The sequence below is a fragment of the Cyclopterus lumpus genome, chromosome 15, assembly GCF_009769545.1.
Source record: "Cyclopterus lumpus isolate fCycLum1 chromosome 15, fCycLum1.pri, whole genome shotgun sequence".
In the NCBI taxonomy this organism is placed as follows: Eukaryota; Metazoa; Chordata; class Actinopteri; order Perciformes; family Cyclopteridae; genus Cyclopterus; species Cyclopterus lumpus.
This window is the reverse complement of record NC_046980.1, coordinates 13885024-13903735: the sequence shown is the minus strand read 5'-3', so window position 1 is coordinate 13903735 and position 18712 is coordinate 13885024. Positions and strand designations below refer to the sequence as shown.

The window sequence follows — 18712 nt, the reverse complement described above, 5'->3', positions numbered from 1 at the left end:
CATTGTTGCCGTCCCTATGTGCCCGTTCCTCGAGATTACGAGTACAAAATAACAATCATTAAGTATGAAGTGTGAATGTACAATATTTAGCATTCGTTTTCCTGTAACACTAGCGTGAGTCACTTTCTTTTTTCCCCGTGCCCACGAGTCATAACTGGAGGAACAATAACTATTACTAATGAAAAAAAGGAATCAACAACAAATAATTGCTTTCAAAATGTGAACTTTGTTTGAAACAGTGACAGTAAATCTGATGAATGGAGCACATATATATCATACAGGTTTTGTAGGCAGTTACACAGCAAACTCCTGCTTGATAAATATGTAAAGCCTAAATAACATTTTATTAAAATGTCTAGATGATGCATTAACAAGGAAACTGGTTCAGTTATGTTTAATTAATTATATGGCAGCAAAAACTGAAATACCTCATCAAATCTTCATTCTGCATGGCAATAGCCCATGTCAAAAACCAACACAATATTTCCATACCATGAAAATATTCTTTCAAAAATATATATCTTTTTTTAAAAAGAAATAAATACATCACATTTGCAGTCATAACAGCAGAACATTTTGACTGGCTAGAAGAATGACTATATTCTTTTACTACAGGTATATTACTGTATCTCCTTTTCTTGGTAACAGTGGCATACAGTATGTACACATTACAGGGTGAACTCAGTATAGTATGCACACAATATGGCAGGTGTCTCTTTTCTTTTTTAGGATTGTACAATGGAAATTATGTATGGCTGTGTTTTTATCCAGTGGAATAAATGTGTCTTCAAGGATGTTTTCATTCTTGTAATTTGCGTTCCAGCTCTGAGAAAACCTTTGCATTAATTTCATCCACTTCATCTTCCACCTGGGCAAAAAAGACAATGGACCAAATGTTAAACGTGACATACAAGTTTGTAAAGACATATTTTACCAACTTTTTGATCATGACAAAAACTTGGTTCAGGCGCAAGTAAGTAATTGAACATTTATGGTCTAGTTTCATTGCTCAGTCTTTAATTAAAATGAGATTACAGCATCATTTTCTGCATATGAGAATTTCAATATCTAGACAGAAACTTCTGAAAACCATTCTGCAATAAAAACAATTGTGAATCTTGGTCTGAAAATAAAAACCTGTACAAATCTCTGCTTATCTACAAAAACAAATCCTGTTAGAAAACTGATCTTGTTAATCACCTGTTCCACGTTGTCTACTTCTGGGACATAAAACTGCAACATGTTCTGAATGCCGTTCTTAAGGGTAACTGAAGAACTGGGACACCCTGTGCAGGAACCAACCAGCTTCAGCTTGACTGTGCCTGCCTCAAAGCCCTTAAAGATGACATCGCCTCCATCCTCCTGCACTGTAGGTCTTGTGGGGGAAAGAGACCATATCAATTTGTTCAGAACAAAGCAGCTAAGAGGACAGACAGATTAACACGGTTATCTCATGACTGTCATTTACTAGACTGAGACTATCATTTTCAGGAGGAAATATTTGATCAAGCTATCCAATTGCAATAGACCCACTTTGGCCCTGTTATTAATATGTGTCTTGGGTGGTCCGATCTCAAGTGGACAGCTCTGTGTGTGTGTGTGAGAGTGAGAGAGAGAGAGAGAGAGAGAGAGAGAGAGAGAGAGAGAGAGAGAGAGAGAGAGAGAGAGAGAGAGAGAGAGAGAGAGAGAGAGAGAGAGAGAGAGAGAGAGAGAGAGAGAGAGAGAGAGAGAGAGAGAGAGAGAGAGAGAGAGTGTGTGTGTGTGTGTGTGTGTGTGTGTGTGTGTGTGTGTGTGTGTGTGTCACCTGCCTACCTTCATCCCTCTAGCCCTGAGTCTTTACCAGGCAACAGTGGCGGTGTGAGCAGTACAATAGACAATGCCCTTATGTTTTTAGGTTCATAAAATGTACCAGAATTCACGACTGTGTTGGATATTACTAGTCCTTTCTACCGAAGGTTAAAAACCACAACACACTTGGTGTTTGCAATACGAAATGAAACATTTACATTTATACTTTTTGCGTATATAAAGGAAAATAACTAAAAAAGAGGGATAAGCAACTAGAATAGGAATATAATTAAATGTGAACTATAAAAGAGAGATTAGCTGCCTGTTGATTAGCAGGGGGCACAAATGATCGCACGAAGCCCTCGGCTTTGCTAAATTGGCCTCCGGTTATTGGTTTTGTACCTGATTCTGGTGTCCAGAAGCTCTTTTATCATAGACACTATATCATCATCATCTTCAGAAATACCTACAAAAAAGAAAATGTACAGAGTGGATATTTACACAGAGTGCAGAAGCTCCAAGATGCCTACTATCCAGACATTGTACACTCACTGCTTTCATGGTGCACCGCCCCCGTTGTTATCGGGTCACCACTCTCGTAGAAATTAGCAATGGCCTCCAAAGCATGTCGCTTAATGTCTGTCCATTCCACATCCTCATCTGTCTGATAGGAAAAAAAACAGGTGTTGATTCTCCCCAAAGATTTCATAGGAACAAAATCCAAGAGACAAGCTGTTCGAGGACATTTAATACTTACTTTAGTGACTGTGATGAAGTCAGGGCCATAGAACACACTTTTTACTCCTTCAATTTCGAACAGGTCCCTGAAAGAAACACGTTATCATGTTATTGTTCAACAAACATAAACAACATACTGATGATTCATTCATGTTTGTTAATTTGGTGATAAGGACATCCACTTGTGCAAGCTTTTAGCTACAGTGTCACTGATTATCGCACTGCTTTTTACAATGTTGTTGTTTACCTCGAGACAAGACAAAATGTATGGACACAATTCTTTCATGCAGTCAGAAAACCCCCGGAGTATCAGACTGCAATTTGCACAGGATGCATTTGTCACATCTACTGTATGTACTCTTCTACCAAACAACTCCATCACAGTCTGACATTAAAGAAACCACCATGAATAGCTCAATGAAGATAACAACCATTGTTAAACTATTATACAAAAAAAAAGAGAAAATGGAAAAGCCACACGACTCTTAAGCCTATATTTCAACTTACAAACATCGACATCTTAGTTAACCCAGACACTTTAGATTCCTCCCTTCAAATCAAAACAGTACAATGTCAAAAAGTATAAGCGTGAACTTGGCACACAACCTGGCTAAAGATGAACATCCAGCTGAGCTCGGAGTGGGAAAGTCAAGCGTCCCACTTTCGAGGACAGGTTTACCGGGGAGAAACTTCAAGCTTCTGGGGTTCGGAGTGTCTTGAGTCTGGATGGACAGCAGTCTTACTGAAGGATAGTGGAAACACAATTCATATTTTCAGTTTTACATGTTACTTTTCCATGTCTTCATTCAGCAATATGTTTGCAACCAGATGCCACAGAGTGAGTGAGTGTATTTAGATGTCCACACAAGGGCCTCTCACTTGAGGAGTGAATGGTTGTCCCGGACAGAGGTTGGACTTTACTGAAGACCTGGGTCGAGCACTGTGATCGGTATGAGCTTCTGGTCTTGACTGGACACCTTGAAACGTAAAGAATATTCGTCTTGTCAGTGAATAAGACTAAAAGTAATTCATTTCTTGAAGAAGGTTTGAATCTTTGGGGGACTGAGATGGTTCGATGTAGTCGACACACTGGTGACATTTAAGTTCAATGAGGCGGACTGACATGCGTGAGATCTGAAAAGACACGTGAGAAAATCAAATGCGAGAAAACGTGTGAAATAACCAGACCCGCTGTGTCGATATCTCCACCTATAACTCCGTAAAATGGTTCAGAGCGACACGCCGTTAACGTAACCTATGTCGCAGTTTGCTACTTATCCTTAGCTTAGCTAGGAGTCCCATGTCAACCACACGACGTTCATATCTAATACAAGCACTGCAACTCGTCATATCAGTAATACAAAGTGTGTACGAACGATGTACCACAGCCGTGAAGGTTCAAACCTAAAGTTAGACGTATTTCTTCTCCGTAACAACTGCAGAAGTCCCCATCTCATGTGTGCCGCCATTTTGTTTGTTTTGAAGATGAGGACCTCGTGTGGCGGAAAGCACGTAATCCTGTTAAGGCTGCGAATAGTTTCTGTTTCTGGTCTTTCTTGTGAAAATAATGTATTGATGTGAAAAGACAAACGAAAAGAAATACTAGTTTTTTAAAGATTGTATTTTCTTTGCTCATATATTTATTCTGAAAAAAAAAATTCTCTCTCTCTCTTTATTTATTTATATATATATATATATATGTATATATATATATAGAGAGAGAGAGAGAGAGAGAGAGAATATTTGTTGTTGTCAGGCTCCTCCAAAAATGCGGATTCTATATATATATATATATATATATATATATATATATATATATATATATATATATATATATATATATATATATATATATATATATTGGAGGAGCCTGACAACATTTCAATGTGCATAGGCTATGACAAATCAAAAACTTTAACTTTAAGATGGAATGTAAGCAGTAATTATAGCGGTTGAATAAATGCAATGGAGTAAAAAATAAAATAAAATATTTGCATAAAATAGAAAGTCAAATATGTTAGCTAGATATGAACTTCAAAACTGTACTTATTGGAGTAAATGTACTTAGATATGTTCTAGCACTGGATGACAAACACACAAAAAACATTTCCCTTCAACATTCAAGGCATTCCTGACACAGCAGAGTTATCTGGCAGTGTGTCCCAGTGGCTGACTTAAGATGAAGCAATTGTTTGGACTAGAACAAACAATGTGACCGCATCAAGGAGGCCCACCCCATGTTTGCTAAAAAAATGTTCTGACAGGGCACGGTGTTGCTTCAAAGGAGTGGCAGAGAAAGAGAGGCTCTCCCATAAAAGCACAACTGTACTCTGAATGGTGGAAGATTCTTGCTAACCGCAACAGTGCAATTGTGTGCGTGCTTGAAGAACCTGAACAACAGGGTTTGGTCTTTACTTTTGATTCCAGTAGGTATGAGTCTGACTCCACGAGCAACCCTTCACAAGGTCGACCACTGAGTGTTTTGAAGACACCTGGATTTAAGGAAACCCTGTTGTTACTTGCCTTCTTCGACAGTAAGACATGGTATTCTGGATTATTTTCCCCCTCTCCCTCTCCCTGGTGTCCTTCACTGGAACATGGACTGTGTAAGTTTACCAGAAATTCACACGTTGTCATTTGTCTTTAACTGTGGTGAAACTATTTGAACATGTGTTTTTACAAGATCTGCTCTTGCATTCTGCCACTGTCCGTGTGCTGCCATGTAGATGCCAAGTTTAGTATTCAACTTTGTGAACCTTCTCAGTAAATACATCAGTTCATTAGTAGTCTTCACATCTGAAAGCTTGTAATTTGAAGATGACCACGAAGCTGTTAGTGTAAGGTTTCATGATAATGTGACTTCAGGATTATCAAGATTTTACATAGAAGTATTTGAACTGTATATTGCTTTAAATAGGAAATTATGAGAAGGCAGACGTGTTTTTATTATACTATTTTAACTTCATGTAGGTCTTTGCTATCCTTGAAAAGCACATTTGTAAAAGTTCAGAGTCCGAGCAGCATGCGAAACCAAGTCATGCAATGAAACGGGTTGAAAATATGTGATCCGGCTTGTTTGTCTGGCGAAAGGCAAGCACACCAGACTTTCAAGATGTGCCCAGATAGATGCAAACAAAACAACTACTTCAATATGCATATGTGTAAGCTCACTTGTTATTCATGTTTCTAATCATTAAGCTGTTAGCTATCAATGAATACCCCATGCAGTTCTGCTTGTTAATCCACTTCCATTTAGAGGTCTTTTTTAGCAAATTGCAGGAGCTCAATCTTCAGACTTAAGTCAGATGTTTTTTTTTTTTGTCAGTTTCAGAGAAATATTTGTGATGTTTTATGGAAGAATGATTGTGAGTTGTATAGTGATGAATCAGTGGTACAATACAATCATTGGAGCGTGGGGAGCAGTCAAACTCTGTTCTAACTTTTCTTAACTTGTCGGAAATCCTCATCAATTAATCTGTTCAGAAAAACTAGAAGATGATGCTTTTTTATGTTAAATTACAACACATCAATAATACAAACATTTGAATCTTAATACTCAAACATCAAGAGCCCAAATAATACTATGTTTTTCACTATTTTGTGTCATATTTTCAGATATGGCCTGGCCTTCGCTTACAATCATGTGTGCTCTCTTAGTGACTGGTGAGTTGTCTCGTTACTGTTTGTAGTTGACCATCATTATTTGGATGTGACCGAATCTCCAGAACCTCATTCATTTGTTTTCAGGGGGAATAACAACTACTGCAAAGTGAATCGGACCATTGACTGTTGCTTTGTTCCCACTATAAGGTGAGAATGCGCTTAATTTCACCTTTTGATGATCCTTTCCAATAGAATCAAATAGGGAGGTGTAATTAATTAAACTTTATGTTTTTTTAGCTCAAGTGGAATAAACGCACCAGAAAATTCCCTTTTTACAGCCACAATCAACGCTGGATCCTTTCTGTGTGAGTTAACCTGCTAAGCATATAACACATTATACGTGATGTGAGCGATATCTGTTTTAACCACTGTGATCTTCTCTTCAGTTCTGATCTTCTGTATATTTCACCATGCACATATTATGGAGAGGCATGCATGCCACTCCATGCTGAGCAAGTTTGCTCTTGTCTTTGGCGTGGTGGCAGCCTTGGGGGCATTCGCAGCTGGAAACTGCAATGTAAGTATTGCACATCCTGCTGTATCTGTTTGAATATGTTTAATTAGCAGCTTTACATTGCTATCAAAAGGCCCATATAACGTGAGAGAGAAACCAATCTCAAAGAACAGTAACTAGAGTTCATAAAATATGAACAATAAAGCTGAATAGCTTCAGTTTGCACCTGTGCTGAAACAGCAAACAAAGGTGAGTAATATTTGTTTAATGTCACCTGTAGTGATTAGTTAGAGCACTGCAATGTTTTTCCAGGCTTCTACACCTCCTGTTCTTCTACTGTTTTTATGGGATCGGTTTTCAGAAATCAATATTCATCTTCTGTCCATCCCCCACAGCCAGGTTACCTGGCACTGCTTCACTACCTCGGCGCTGCCTTGAGTTTCTTGTGTATCTGCTTCTACACGGTCCTGCTCACTGCGCTGACTGGGAAGTGTGTGCTGACCGGATTTGAGAATATTCTCTACCCATTCCGCATCACCTCCACTGTGATTCAAACCATTGTCACCATCTGCTGTATCCTTTCCTGAATTAAATATATGTTTGTGTGGTAGGTATTCTACATGCATCTTCTTGTTAAGGGCAGTTAGGATGAAAGGTGTGCAGTGAGTTGATACATTTGGGGCAACAGACTCCAGTTACACTCTCCAGCTGCCCTCTAGCACTAGTACATTCCCTTTGTGCCATGTTTGGCTCCAGGGTGCTGCTCTTGTTTACAGAGTGGGACGGGCCACGACACCCCATTACAGATGCAGATTAGATTCAATGGTATTTCAATATTTCCTCTGGTTTTACATCTAAACTGCACAGTGAAACAACCCGAGTGCTCTGTACCAGGTATGGGTTGAATGTCATTAGTTGGAGATGTACATCTAAATGTGGCGATTGAACCTTTCGGCCCCTAGTTTGAAGTGGCTCATTAGCTATATAACCACTGGTCCAGGTGTGCAAGATCATATTGTACTACAGGATGAAGAGGTGACAGGATTCCTTGTACTTAGTAGGAAGTGTTGAGGCTGTTCCTCAATGCTCCTGAACAGACCTCCACTTGGTTGAGAAGCAACTTAAAATGTCTTTTTTTTTTTAACAAGTGACTGACCACAACTGTTTCATACATCCTTGACATGAAATCCTTTAGATACAATTTTGTTTGCCCAGGAAGACTACTATTACGTTCACTTGTCGGCTATATTTGAATGGATGCTCAGCTTCAACCTGGAGCTGTTTGAGCTAAGCTTCGTCGTGGAGTTTTGGTTCTTCTCGTCCTTCATGCTTTCAAACCTGTTGAGCAGACGAGAGGAAGCAAAGCCTTTGATGATGACAATGTCCTGATATGAGGCTGCCACGGCCCAGGTGACACCCATGAGCAGTGATGATGGACTGAGTCAGACATCTGGAAAGACTTCTGTGGCTGGACCGTAGCTGGTGGAGCAATAATTGTTTTCATCATTCTGCCAGAATGGATTCAAAGCCATTTATGGATTATTACCACTTTTACTCCACTCTTGCCAAGAATTTGATGATTTTCTTTACTGGGCGTTCCTTTCTGAACTGTAGTTCTTATCCTTTATTTAAACAAGCGTACAGCTAGTACAGCAAATTACCAAAACATATCAGTTGTATTATGCTTTCGTGAAAGCCATGGCAATGCTGTGCCAACAGAACAATTAGCCTGATGTGTCTTACTCCCTGTTTGTTCGTTCTTTTGTTACACTTTAGTGGATGTTAATATCAACAATGATTCCCTCATTTGGTACACTGAATATGACCAAGTCATAACAATATCACTGTTGGCTTAACATTAACGTTTTTAAGCATTTGCAAATAGCTTTGGCACTTTAATAAAAATCCTGACCACTGTAAACGCCGAGACATTGTTATTCGGTTGCAGTGCACATTCAGATATTTTAATTCCCTATGACGTCAAAAGACCCGGTTTGGCTGGATGACTAATACTGAGTGACAATCAGCCAACATTGGGAATTCACTCCAGCAGGTGAATGATTAAGAGGAATCGGGTTCAGTTGTCTGTCAATCTTTAGGTGTGGTGTGTTTGATGTGCGAGTCAGAGGACAAGCTAGAGTGAGGATCTCTAACAAGAATATTCCCCTGTAAAGTAACAAACCATGAAAATGTACTTTGTTTCTCAAATTAATTATTACAATAGTTTGTCTCAAAATGACACCGTTGCTGGATCCAACTAGCAGGCTACACTGAACCATAAACATCCACAAAATGAGACGTCGGTCTGGTTTTAATGCAAAGCACTTAACCTTTACTTGAAAGAAGGTAATATACATCCTGGAATTACAGATAATAGAGATACATTATGAGCAAAATCATTTCACAATGAATATCATCTTTCCTTTGCATTAACCAAGAGAGGAGTGCGACATTATCTACAGTTTTAGTTAGGAAGAGAACAGTGAAAAGCACACCTAATTCTTTCAGCATCTTTACTTTATGGTACACTGTAAAAAATGTCATATATATATGCAGAAGTCCACAATAACAAAAAAGAGAAAAAAACAAATTTGAAAAGAAAACAAGTTTCATGGTTGTCTTTCAACTAAGTAATTTATCGGCAATGCATACATTATAAATAAATGTAAGGGGAAGGAAAAAAAAGTTCAAAAACTACTACAAGCAATATTCCACAATTCCAGCATGGCTGAAACAATAAGTGGCCTTAAATCCAAACCATATACTTTGGAGTGTGACCACAGCTTTTACAAACCTTTAAGATACTGTAGATTATTCAAGCTAGTGTGTCTGAAAGCCAACTCATGCTCAACACTTCTGGAGAAATCAAGTTAAAATTGCCCTTAAAATTGGTTCCGTGAAGGAATAAGTTGCCTACTTTTTGCCATCTTTACCTGTGAGGTGAGAAACTGTTTTGTAAGGAGTGAGAAATTCTGCATGAGAAAAACACAAGGCTGTATTGTCAAGAAAGTTTTGTTTTTTGCAATTCCAAACCATTTAGTAGTGAGAAAAAGTTTTTTTCTTAGCTAAGCTAGGGGAGGTCACTGGTATTAATCACAGAACTCTTCAACTCTAAAAAGGAAATCATTTGTGTTCTCTAACATATGTGGGACATTTTGAGCCAAAGCCTCCTTCCTATTCATAACCATCACCCCGCTGGTTTCTCACGTCGGGGGAAGCGCCAACTGTACACACTTTGAACAAAGACACTACAGTTGACAACTCAAATTATTATTGGGATGATGCGGTTTGGTAATTGTTTAAATCTACAGCAAGTGGGGGTGAAGGAGTTTTTCAAACGGAGTACATGTTCTTGGTGGTGGATCCGCTCTTGCTGGATGTGTCGTCATGTGACTGGTAGCCGATAATGGCTTTGTTGGGGATGCTCAGACGCTCTTTATAATTTTGCCTGTGGAAAGACAAGAAGATGAGTGGTCTGAAGACTAACGCCAACCAAGTGTCTCCATCTAGTGATCTGCTACAGTGCTTTATTACAGTACATTATTTCCTATCGACGAGGTGACTCACCCTATCGTCATGATGGCGTCCCTGTTTTGGCAGCTGCTAGTCCAGATGGCTATTTTGTCACCTTTTGGTCTGACGTTGACCACAGCTCCACACACATCTTCACTTGCCTCGTCAAACGACTCACCGACTAAACACAAGAGCTGCAAAACACACAAAACATGACACGCTATATGAAGTTTTTCTTATTTAATAAATCTCAACCATTCAGCAGGTAAAGGTTCATCTGTTATTTGCTGAATGAAAACAGCCATCTTACCGTCTCCATCCAGTAGCGGTCAAGGTCATTATGCCTCTGTTGCTTATTGAGAGTCATTAGCCATCGTCCTCCAAGCTTGTTCCTGTCGTCCTCCCACATCGGCTTGATCCCATCCTGACACACAAAGTGGAAGGTTACAGACTTCACTGTTGGTTTCTTGAAATTGTAGCACTTTTGGGAATTTGCAGTCTCTCTGCTGCGCAAACAAGTGAAATGCTTACATGCTGCAAACCACAAAGGTTGAAAGGGAAAACTGATTTTCTAAATAATAAATAAAAACAATTTTAAAGGCCTTACCTTAAATAAACAATAATCGCAGCCAAAGCCAAGTTTGCTTGGTTGCTGTATGTGGTTGTATAATCTGTAAGAAACATAGAATAGTGTTAAAAGTATTCCAACATGTTGAATTAAGCGACAGTACAAGCTTCATCTGCTATCATTCAGATTGAAGGAACAGTGAAGGGATACATATTGAGCTCCTAGCACCTCAAACTGTAAATGCTCTAATGATTTACACATCACGTGACACGGTTTCAGTTGTTTTCCTGTAAAAGGTGTTCTACTAACTTCAGGCATATTCATATCTAGAAAACTAACATCTTCCATCTTAGCCAGTATTTTTTAAATACTACAGATGCACATACAATGAGTGAGGTGCAAACAGAGGAAAATGTAAACAAACAAAAAGTTGATGTACGCTTAAGCTTCATCTGTGTTAGAATTAATTGAATTCTAATTTTGATAATTTATCAATTTCAAGAAATCCCTTCTTGTCTCCCTGCTCATCACTGAAGGAAGACTTCTTCTGAAACTCTTCACTTATACCCCTAAGTCACAAAATTATAAATCACATTATAGGATAAGTAGAGAAAACTTACGCCCAAAAGTCTTCCACAGTGTCAAACTTGGAAATGAGACGCAAGTTCTCTGTCCAGCTTTTGCTCTTGTCGTTTTTAAAATACCACAGGGCCCATCTGAGAGGGAAACACCAGAATCAAAACACTCAGTATTTATAGGATGGCAGAAAAAAAAAGACAATTGTATTTCATGCAGAAGAACACGGAAAGCTGGCTGTGCAGCACAACAAGTGCAGCCGTTGTTTGTAACGGGCGCCGTTATTCTTTTATCTATTCCCAGGAGGCAATGAGAGGACATTAGCCGAACCCTGTGTCCCCTCCCACCCCCAACCGCACCACAAATCGTAACCAAGCACCCCACCCATGTGTCATAAACATAGATACTACACTTGAAGATAAACCACAGCTTGATGCTGTACTCATGGCATGTAGCAACACCACTGACACATTGTTACACAACACAGGTGTACCATTATTGGAAATAGAGGCGAGACAGCACACAGGCGTGACTCTGGTGAACCGAGGACCGTTTGTTTACCTGCCTAGTCGTGGCATGTAAACAAACATGGGAGACAGTACGTTAAGTCAGTGCTGGATTTATCATAATCCATTCTGCCCGTTCCTTCGGCATGGGTGGCAGATTGTTTTGCCAAACACAGGTGTAGCAATTAGGGGTGTGCAGTATGACCTACAATTCTGTATTTTTGGGGAGTTTGCTTTAGTTATTTAAAACTAAAAAAGGGATACTCCATATGATTACCAATTGTCACTATTGCCATGGGAACATATAGTAATGCAAATGTAATGTCATTCATTCAGAGTTAGCGGCCTACTTATAGCACTGCTGTTGTTTTGAGGTGTACATTAACTGTGTTACTGAGATCTCAGCAATTTTGAATATAAAGAAATTCATAAACGTTTTTTTAATTTTAATTTTCAACGATGTAGTTCATCGGGTGTAGAATGTCTGGTCCTTGTGCATATGCTACAACCAAAAACGTATTGCAGATATATTGTATTTGTAAGCCAATAACCAACGAGAAATAGCATTACAGAATTCCCAAACTAGAATTGAGGTAATTCAGAAATGTACACAGTGTCACCATTACATAGTAGTTCCAGTTTTCAACTCTAAATTGTCGAGCTCAATGAGTTTCTCGATCACACATGCAAACATATAAAGGGATCAGGATCAAGATAGTTTGATAAAAATAATAATACAAAAATACAATGGCTGATACATTGTTATCGGATTTTCTTTAAACTCCTAAATATTGACATCAGTATTTGCCTTGACTGATCAGTCTTTACGTTTCATAGAGTGACTGTAGCTCTTAAAAGCCAGAGGATGTTGATAAAAAAAACTGCCATTTCATCCATGTCTAAAGAAAGGAACAGCCATGTCTGGAAAAAAAATCATGGAAGCATTTTATGAATTTATTTATCCACCCTTCCTGCAACTGTTGGTTTCCCTTCATTTTAGTAGCATATGAAAATGTTGCATTACTTGAAAGCGATCATCATGTTTACTTATGTTACAGCTAAGTAATAGAGAAGTGCAGCCTGTTCAAATCCATCTGTAGATTCAACTTCTCAACTCGTGACAAAAATAAAAGCAGATATGTTATTAAGATTGTTCAATTGCCAATCTCAAATAAGTTTCAAGTCTCTCCAAGTGGATGATGATTAAAATGACCGACTAAAACTGCATTGCTGGTTTAAGTTCACTGAGCTGTTTCTCTTTTAACAAGTTAGGATACATTTTATTCTTGCTTTGACAAAAAGGAAAAACAGCGACAAGACTCAACATGCACTTAATTGCCAGTTTATTAGGTACACCTAGCCAAAACTAAGGCAGTCTAATACAACAAATTCAACCTTCATACAAAGGTCATGTTCCGTTTTTATAGATCTAATTAGAGATGCTGACGCAAATCACCAGTTGCAGGCTGTAGTTTGTGGTGCTGTTAAAATGTATTGCGGTATACTGACAGATATTTCTATAATTTCTTGACCATCAACCGAGCAACAGAATAGCAACACATCTCCGTATAATGCAGGATATATTGCAGGACTGTATTAGAAAGCATTCATTTTAGATAGGTTTACCAAAAACACTTGAAACTGAGCGTATACTTTTAAGTAATATTTCACACTTACACAATTTTCATTAATTTAACTAACTAATGAACTTCCTCATAGTGAAGTGAAGACAGAAGCAAAACATCTAGCCCTCTTACTGAGACGTTTGCCATTAAGGATGTGACAGTGAAGCATCACGATAGAATTACGCCACCACAGTATGTTTAAATCAAATATGTGCACCTAAAATCGGAACAGCTAAAGCAGCAGATGTGGACAACCTTGACCTCCGAAGCGGGGCTGAACAAGCAGAATGGCCTAGAAGTGACTTACTAAGTGAACTATTCAGCATTTCCTAAACCGACTGTACAATGCGACTGAATAGGTCGTCACCACCACAGAACTATAACATTTCTAAAAGGACAATAGTGAACAACAATTGCCCCACTAACATGCAGAGTCGGAAGTAGAATTCTTCATCCTGTGCTTTTAATTTAAACCTCAAAACAGATTAAACGTAGCTGTAAATGATTTACTATTATGATGTTCTTTTCTTTGCCATGGCATCTTCAACATAACACAAATATGAACAAAATACATTTTTATTAGGCTTAATATGGTGCTTCAAATCGTTTTAGTAAAAATGTATAAGCTTAAAAATATATATAAATACAAAACACAAGTTACAAGTCGTTTAACAGTAAACACACATCCTCAAGAGTCATTATGGAGAGACAATTTGACTACTTTCTATCATCAATACCAGCAGTTCGCAATTTGAAAGCAGTGGCTAATATTCAAAATCAGTAAATACCCTTCCCCCAAAACAAGATGACGACTTAATGCGCTCTTCAGTGCTATGCAGGTGGCATGAAACCTCTCCTATCCTCTCAAATGTGTAATTAAAATGAATTTAACAACTTACACGACTATTAACCTTATTCTAAACGGCTAAGCAGTACTGCCTATTCAGTTTTACTGCTCTTTCATTATTAGATTCCTCCTAGAAATTAGCTTCAGTCCCATTATTTATGTTAAAACATGAATGGCAGAAGCATTACAGCATTTGCCATTAAATCTCCATTGATATATGAAAGTTGTGGCGATTCAAAAATGCTGTTTATGACAAATTATGTATTACTATTGGTGTCGTCTAATCCTCCACTAACATCAGAATACGGCTATTCATGTGAGTATATGCACCTTGTGGTTGCAATATCCCATCAAACATAGCAGCTGGTTTATTCTCACCTGTTTTGCAAGGGGTGCTTGATATACTCCTCAGGATTCGCAACGACTTCGCTCTCAGTTTGTGGTGTTTCTTCAGGTTCAGGTTCAGGTGCTTTCTGCAGCGAGAGAAACCCAAACAGCAAATACTTTATTACAATCCAAGAAATATATAATTATATATAATTAAAAATACCTCATCACTGTAGGTCTACTGACCACCATCATAAAAGTGCTGGGGTGAGTTATACATTTATGTTTGACTAATCTTGTGATACGAGGCTGGATGTGGTTCCTGTTCCAGCTTAAATCATGTATTTTTCTGATCTACACGTAATTATCATAGGTAAATTACTATTGTGTGAACCTGTATACCTGGTCGAGCCGAATTAATAACTTGTCATTAGCAAGAACCGTTATTATTTGAGGTGTTAATTGAAAAAATGTAATTTAATACTATTTTAATGTATACTCCATTCGTAAAAGTGTCCACCTGGTAGGCCATCATATCCACGTTACAACTTATTTCTCAGAGACCACAGCTCTGTCTCACACACACACAGTTAAATATCTTCAGAAACATTCACACAGTCAGTTACTGTCAGTGAGGGAAGTTAGGGTCGCTAGCATTAGTTTTAGCAGACGTGCTAAGCTAGCTACAAGCTAGAGACACACGTGTCAAGATTATCAAAGATATAATCAATAATATCGCGGTACGAGTATTTAAAGGTGCCGGTGGTTGGATATAATCACCGAGATATTGACTCCAAAATCGAAGAAGATTCAAACAAATCATGGATTGTAGTTTGAATGAACGCCGTGCAGGCAGTCCCTCCCTGATAACAAAGTCCGGCACTGCCTTTCACATCACATGCTAGCTGCTAACGTCCACTGAGATCCACGACAGCGGACACGTCCGTGAGCAGAAACACAACCATTTCCCCAATATGGTCGGCCCATTTAGAGGAAGCACGATTATATAATAAAGGCATTGGCTGTAGTGCAGATGCGGCGAGTTCTTCCATCTACATTAGTCTGCTTTTTTTTTTTTTCTATCTCTTGTTTCGCTTACCGGCTCGGATGTCGCCATCTTGACTGTAGAAATGTTCTGCTCGTTCAGCGCTCTGCGTCACACTCCTGCCACTCACTTGACTACGGAAGCCGCCGAAGTCCAGTTTACCAGAGAAATCAAATGTCAAACTCAATATATATATAAAATTAAATATATTTAAAAAATATATTTTAATCTATTGATGTATAAGTAATATATAATGTAGAATTGAAAATAGGCCCACAGGGTTGAATACAATCATTTCTGACATTTGTATAGTATTAATGATGGTGATTGGTGCTTCAATTGGTTTCCAATGTCACAATCAATGCACCAGTTCCTGGAAAGGGAACATAGTGTTGTATTTGTGTAAGATCGTCATGGTGGATGAAAGCCAAAAACCCATTCTGTCAAATCGAAGCCGGTATGACAGGACATTCATTTCAATTCAATTAAATTCAGTTTATTTTGTATAGCCCAAAATCACAAATACAAATTTGCCTCAGAGGGCTTTACAATCTGTACACATACGACATGACAACCCTGTTCCGGGGCCTCACATCGGATCAGGAAAAAGGAGAAGAAACCTTTAGGAGAGCAACAGAGGAGGATCCCTCTCCCCAGATGGACAGAAGCAATCAATGTCATGTGTACAGATAAACAGCGTTACAGAGTTACAACACATTTAATGAATATGACAGACATTTATGAATAATTAGTAGGCATGGACCATGATCCAGACCTCCACCATCCATGAAAGAGAAGGAGGAAGAGAGGGGGGGGCATCAACAGGGCCATGGCAGGGGGATGGACCACGGAGGCAGGAAGCCGGTCTACCAGGCATTGCGAAGGAGGCCGGATCAATGAGACCAGGCCTTTGAGGCAGGAGGCACAGAGAAGGAGGCAGGGCCATTAGGAAGAAGGCAAGGTCCAGGCCAGGGGCTGGATGCATGAAGCAGGGGGAAGGGGTCAAGACCCATAACTAGCTTCAGATACAGCTAGGTCCAATGGACCCTATGAGGCGAGAAGTCACAAAGACTCCGGGGAAGAAGTAGAGGTAGTAATGTGCAATGATGGACGTAAAGGAGAGAGAGAAGATGAGAGAGGACCTCAGTGTATCCTAAAACGTCCCCCAGCCGCCTATACGCCTATAGCAGCATATTTAGGGACTGGACCAGGGCAAACCTGATTCAGCCCTAACTATAAGGACTATTAAACAGGAAAGTCTTAAGTCTGTTCTTAAATGAGGTGACTGTGTCTGCCTCCCGGACTGAAAGTGGAAGCTGGTTCCATAAAAGAGGAGCTTGATAACTGAAGGCTCTTGATCCCATTGTACTTTTTAGGATTCTAGGAACAATGAGTAGCCCCGCATTTAGTGAGCACAGCTCTCTAGTGGGGCAATATGGTACTACAAGCTCCTTAAGATATGATGGTGCATCACCAATCAAGGCTTTATAGGTGATTCTTGATTTTACAGGGAGCCAGTGCAGAGCAGCTAATACAGGAGTGATGTGATCTCTTTTCTTAGTTTGTGTGAGTACACAAGCTGCAGCATTCTGGATCAACTGGAGGGACTTAAGAGACTTATTAGAGCAGCCTGATAATAAGGAATTGCAGTAATCTAGTCTAGAAGTAACAAACGTGTGAACCAGTTTTTCTGCATTGCTTTGAGACAAGATGTGCCTGATTTTTTAAATGTTACGTGGATGATAAAAATGCAGTCCTTGAGATTTGCTTAACGTGGGAGTTAAAGGACAAGTCTCGGTCAAAGATAACGCCGAGATTCTTTACAGTGGTGTTGGATGCCAGAGAAATGCCATCTACAGAAACCACATCACCAGATAATTGATCTCTGAGGTGTTCATGGCCGAGTAAAATAACTTTAGTTTTGTCTGAGTTTAACATCAGGAAGTTGCAGGTCATCCATGTTTTTATGTCTTTAAGACATGCTTGAATTTTAGCGAGCTGGTTGGTCTCCTCTGGTTTGATCGATAGATATAATTGAGTATCATCTGCATAACAATGAAAGTTAATGGAGTGTTTCCTAATAATATTGCCCAAAGGAAGCATATATAAGGTAAATTAAATTTGGTCCAACGCAGAACCTTGTGGAACTCCGTGATTAACGTTGGTGGTCATCGATGTTTCATCGTTTACAAATACAATTGAGATCGATCTGATAAATAGGATTTAAACCAACTTAGTGCGGTACCTGAAATGCCAATCGACTGATTCAGTCTCTGGAATAGGATGTCATGATCAATGGTGTCGAACGCAGCACTAAGGTCTAACAAAACAAGTACAGACATGAGTCCTTTTATCTGATGCAATTAGGAGGTCATTTATAATTTTCACCAGTGCTGTCTCTGTGCTGTGGTGTTTTCTAAATCCTGACTGAAACTCCTCAAATAAACTATTCTGATGTAGAAAGTCACACAACTGATTTGCGACTACTTTCTCAAGGATCTTAGAGAGGAAGGGAAGGTTAGAGGTCGGTCTGTAGTTAGCCAACACCTCTGGATCAAGAGTGGGCTTCTTCAGGAGAGGTTTAATTACAGCTACTTTGAAGGAATGTGGTACATGCCCTGTTAGCGAAGACACATTAACAATATCCAACAGAGAGGTGCCAATTAAAAGGCAAAAATGTATTCAAGCAGCCTCGTCTGGATGGGGTCCAAGGGACAGGTAGACGGTTTAGAAGTAGAAACCGTCGAAGACAATTGGTCAAGGTTGATGGGAGAAAAGCTATCCAAATATACACCAGGGTATACAGCCGTTTCCAAGGCCACTCCACTTGAGGACAGATCGGCACTGGCTGAGGGCAAGAGATCATCAATCTTGCATCTAATAGTTAGAATATTTTCATTGAAGAAGTTCATGAAGTCATTACTACTGAGGTATATAGGAATACACGGCTCCACAGAGCTGTGACTCTCTGTCAGCCTGGCTACAGTGCTAAAGAGAACCCTGGGGTTGTTCTTATTGTGATTAGGATGTACACGTGATCCCTAATTTTCTTGAGTCCTCAC

At 39.2% G+C, this 18712-nt stretch overlaps 3 protein-coding genes across 4 annotated transcripts; 1 reads left to right on the top strand and 2 right to left on the bottom strand.

Moving 5' to 3' along the window:
• Positions 1 to 203: 203 nt before the first annotated feature.
• On the bottom strand, positions 204 to 4025 carry zgc:110319 (uncharacterized protein LOC796111 homolog). 2 transcript variants are annotated; one of them, XM_034552815.1, is made up of 8 exons: positions 3931 to 4025; positions 3406 to 3503; positions 3133 to 3268; positions 2546 to 2612; positions 2341 to 2452; positions 2191 to 2254; positions 1201 to 1375; positions 204 to 868 (listed from the first exon to the last, which is right to left on the bottom strand). In XM_034552815.1, the coding sequence occupies exons 1-8, from the start codon at positions 3993 to 3995 to the stop codon at positions 800 to 802; spliced, it is 786 nt and encodes a 261-aa protein (XP_034408706.1). In that variant the 5' UTR covers positions 3996 to 4025; the 3' UTR covers positions 204 to 799. The 2 variants fall into 2 exon arrangements, with proteins under 2 accessions (XP_034408706.1, XP_034408705.1); XM_034552814.1 differs by having other exon boundaries at positions 3910 to 3997.
• Positions 4026 to 4841: 816 nt separating this feature from the next.
• si:dkey-228d14.5 (uncharacterized protein LOC796266 homolog) lies at positions 4842 to 8534 on the top strand. The gene is made up of 7 exons (XM_034552133.1): positions 4842 to 5132; positions 6142 to 6189; positions 6274 to 6336; positions 6427 to 6494; positions 6576 to 6706; positions 7039 to 7216; positions 7839 to 8534. The coding sequence occupies exons 1-7, from the start codon at positions 5068 to 5070 to the stop codon at positions 8030 to 8032; spliced, it is 747 nt and encodes a 248-aa protein (XP_034408024.1). The 5' UTR covers positions 4842 to 5067; the 3' UTR covers positions 8033 to 8534.
• Positions 8535 to 8936: 402 nt separating this feature from the next.
• Positions 8937 to 15788, bottom strand: eif4e1c (eukaryotic translation initiation factor 4E family member 1c). Its single transcript, XM_034552134.1, has 7 exons — positions 15705 to 15788; positions 14657 to 14751; positions 11345 to 11440; positions 10764 to 10827; positions 10467 to 10580; positions 10211 to 10350; positions 8937 to 10091 (listed from the first exon to the last, which is right to left on the bottom strand). The coding sequence occupies exons 1-7, from the start codon at positions 15720 to 15722 to the stop codon at positions 9977 to 9979; spliced, it is 642 nt and encodes a 213-aa protein (XP_034408025.1). The 5' UTR covers positions 15723 to 15788; the 3' UTR covers positions 8937 to 9976.
• Between the last annotated feature and the right edge of the window lie 2924 nt (positions 15789 to 18712).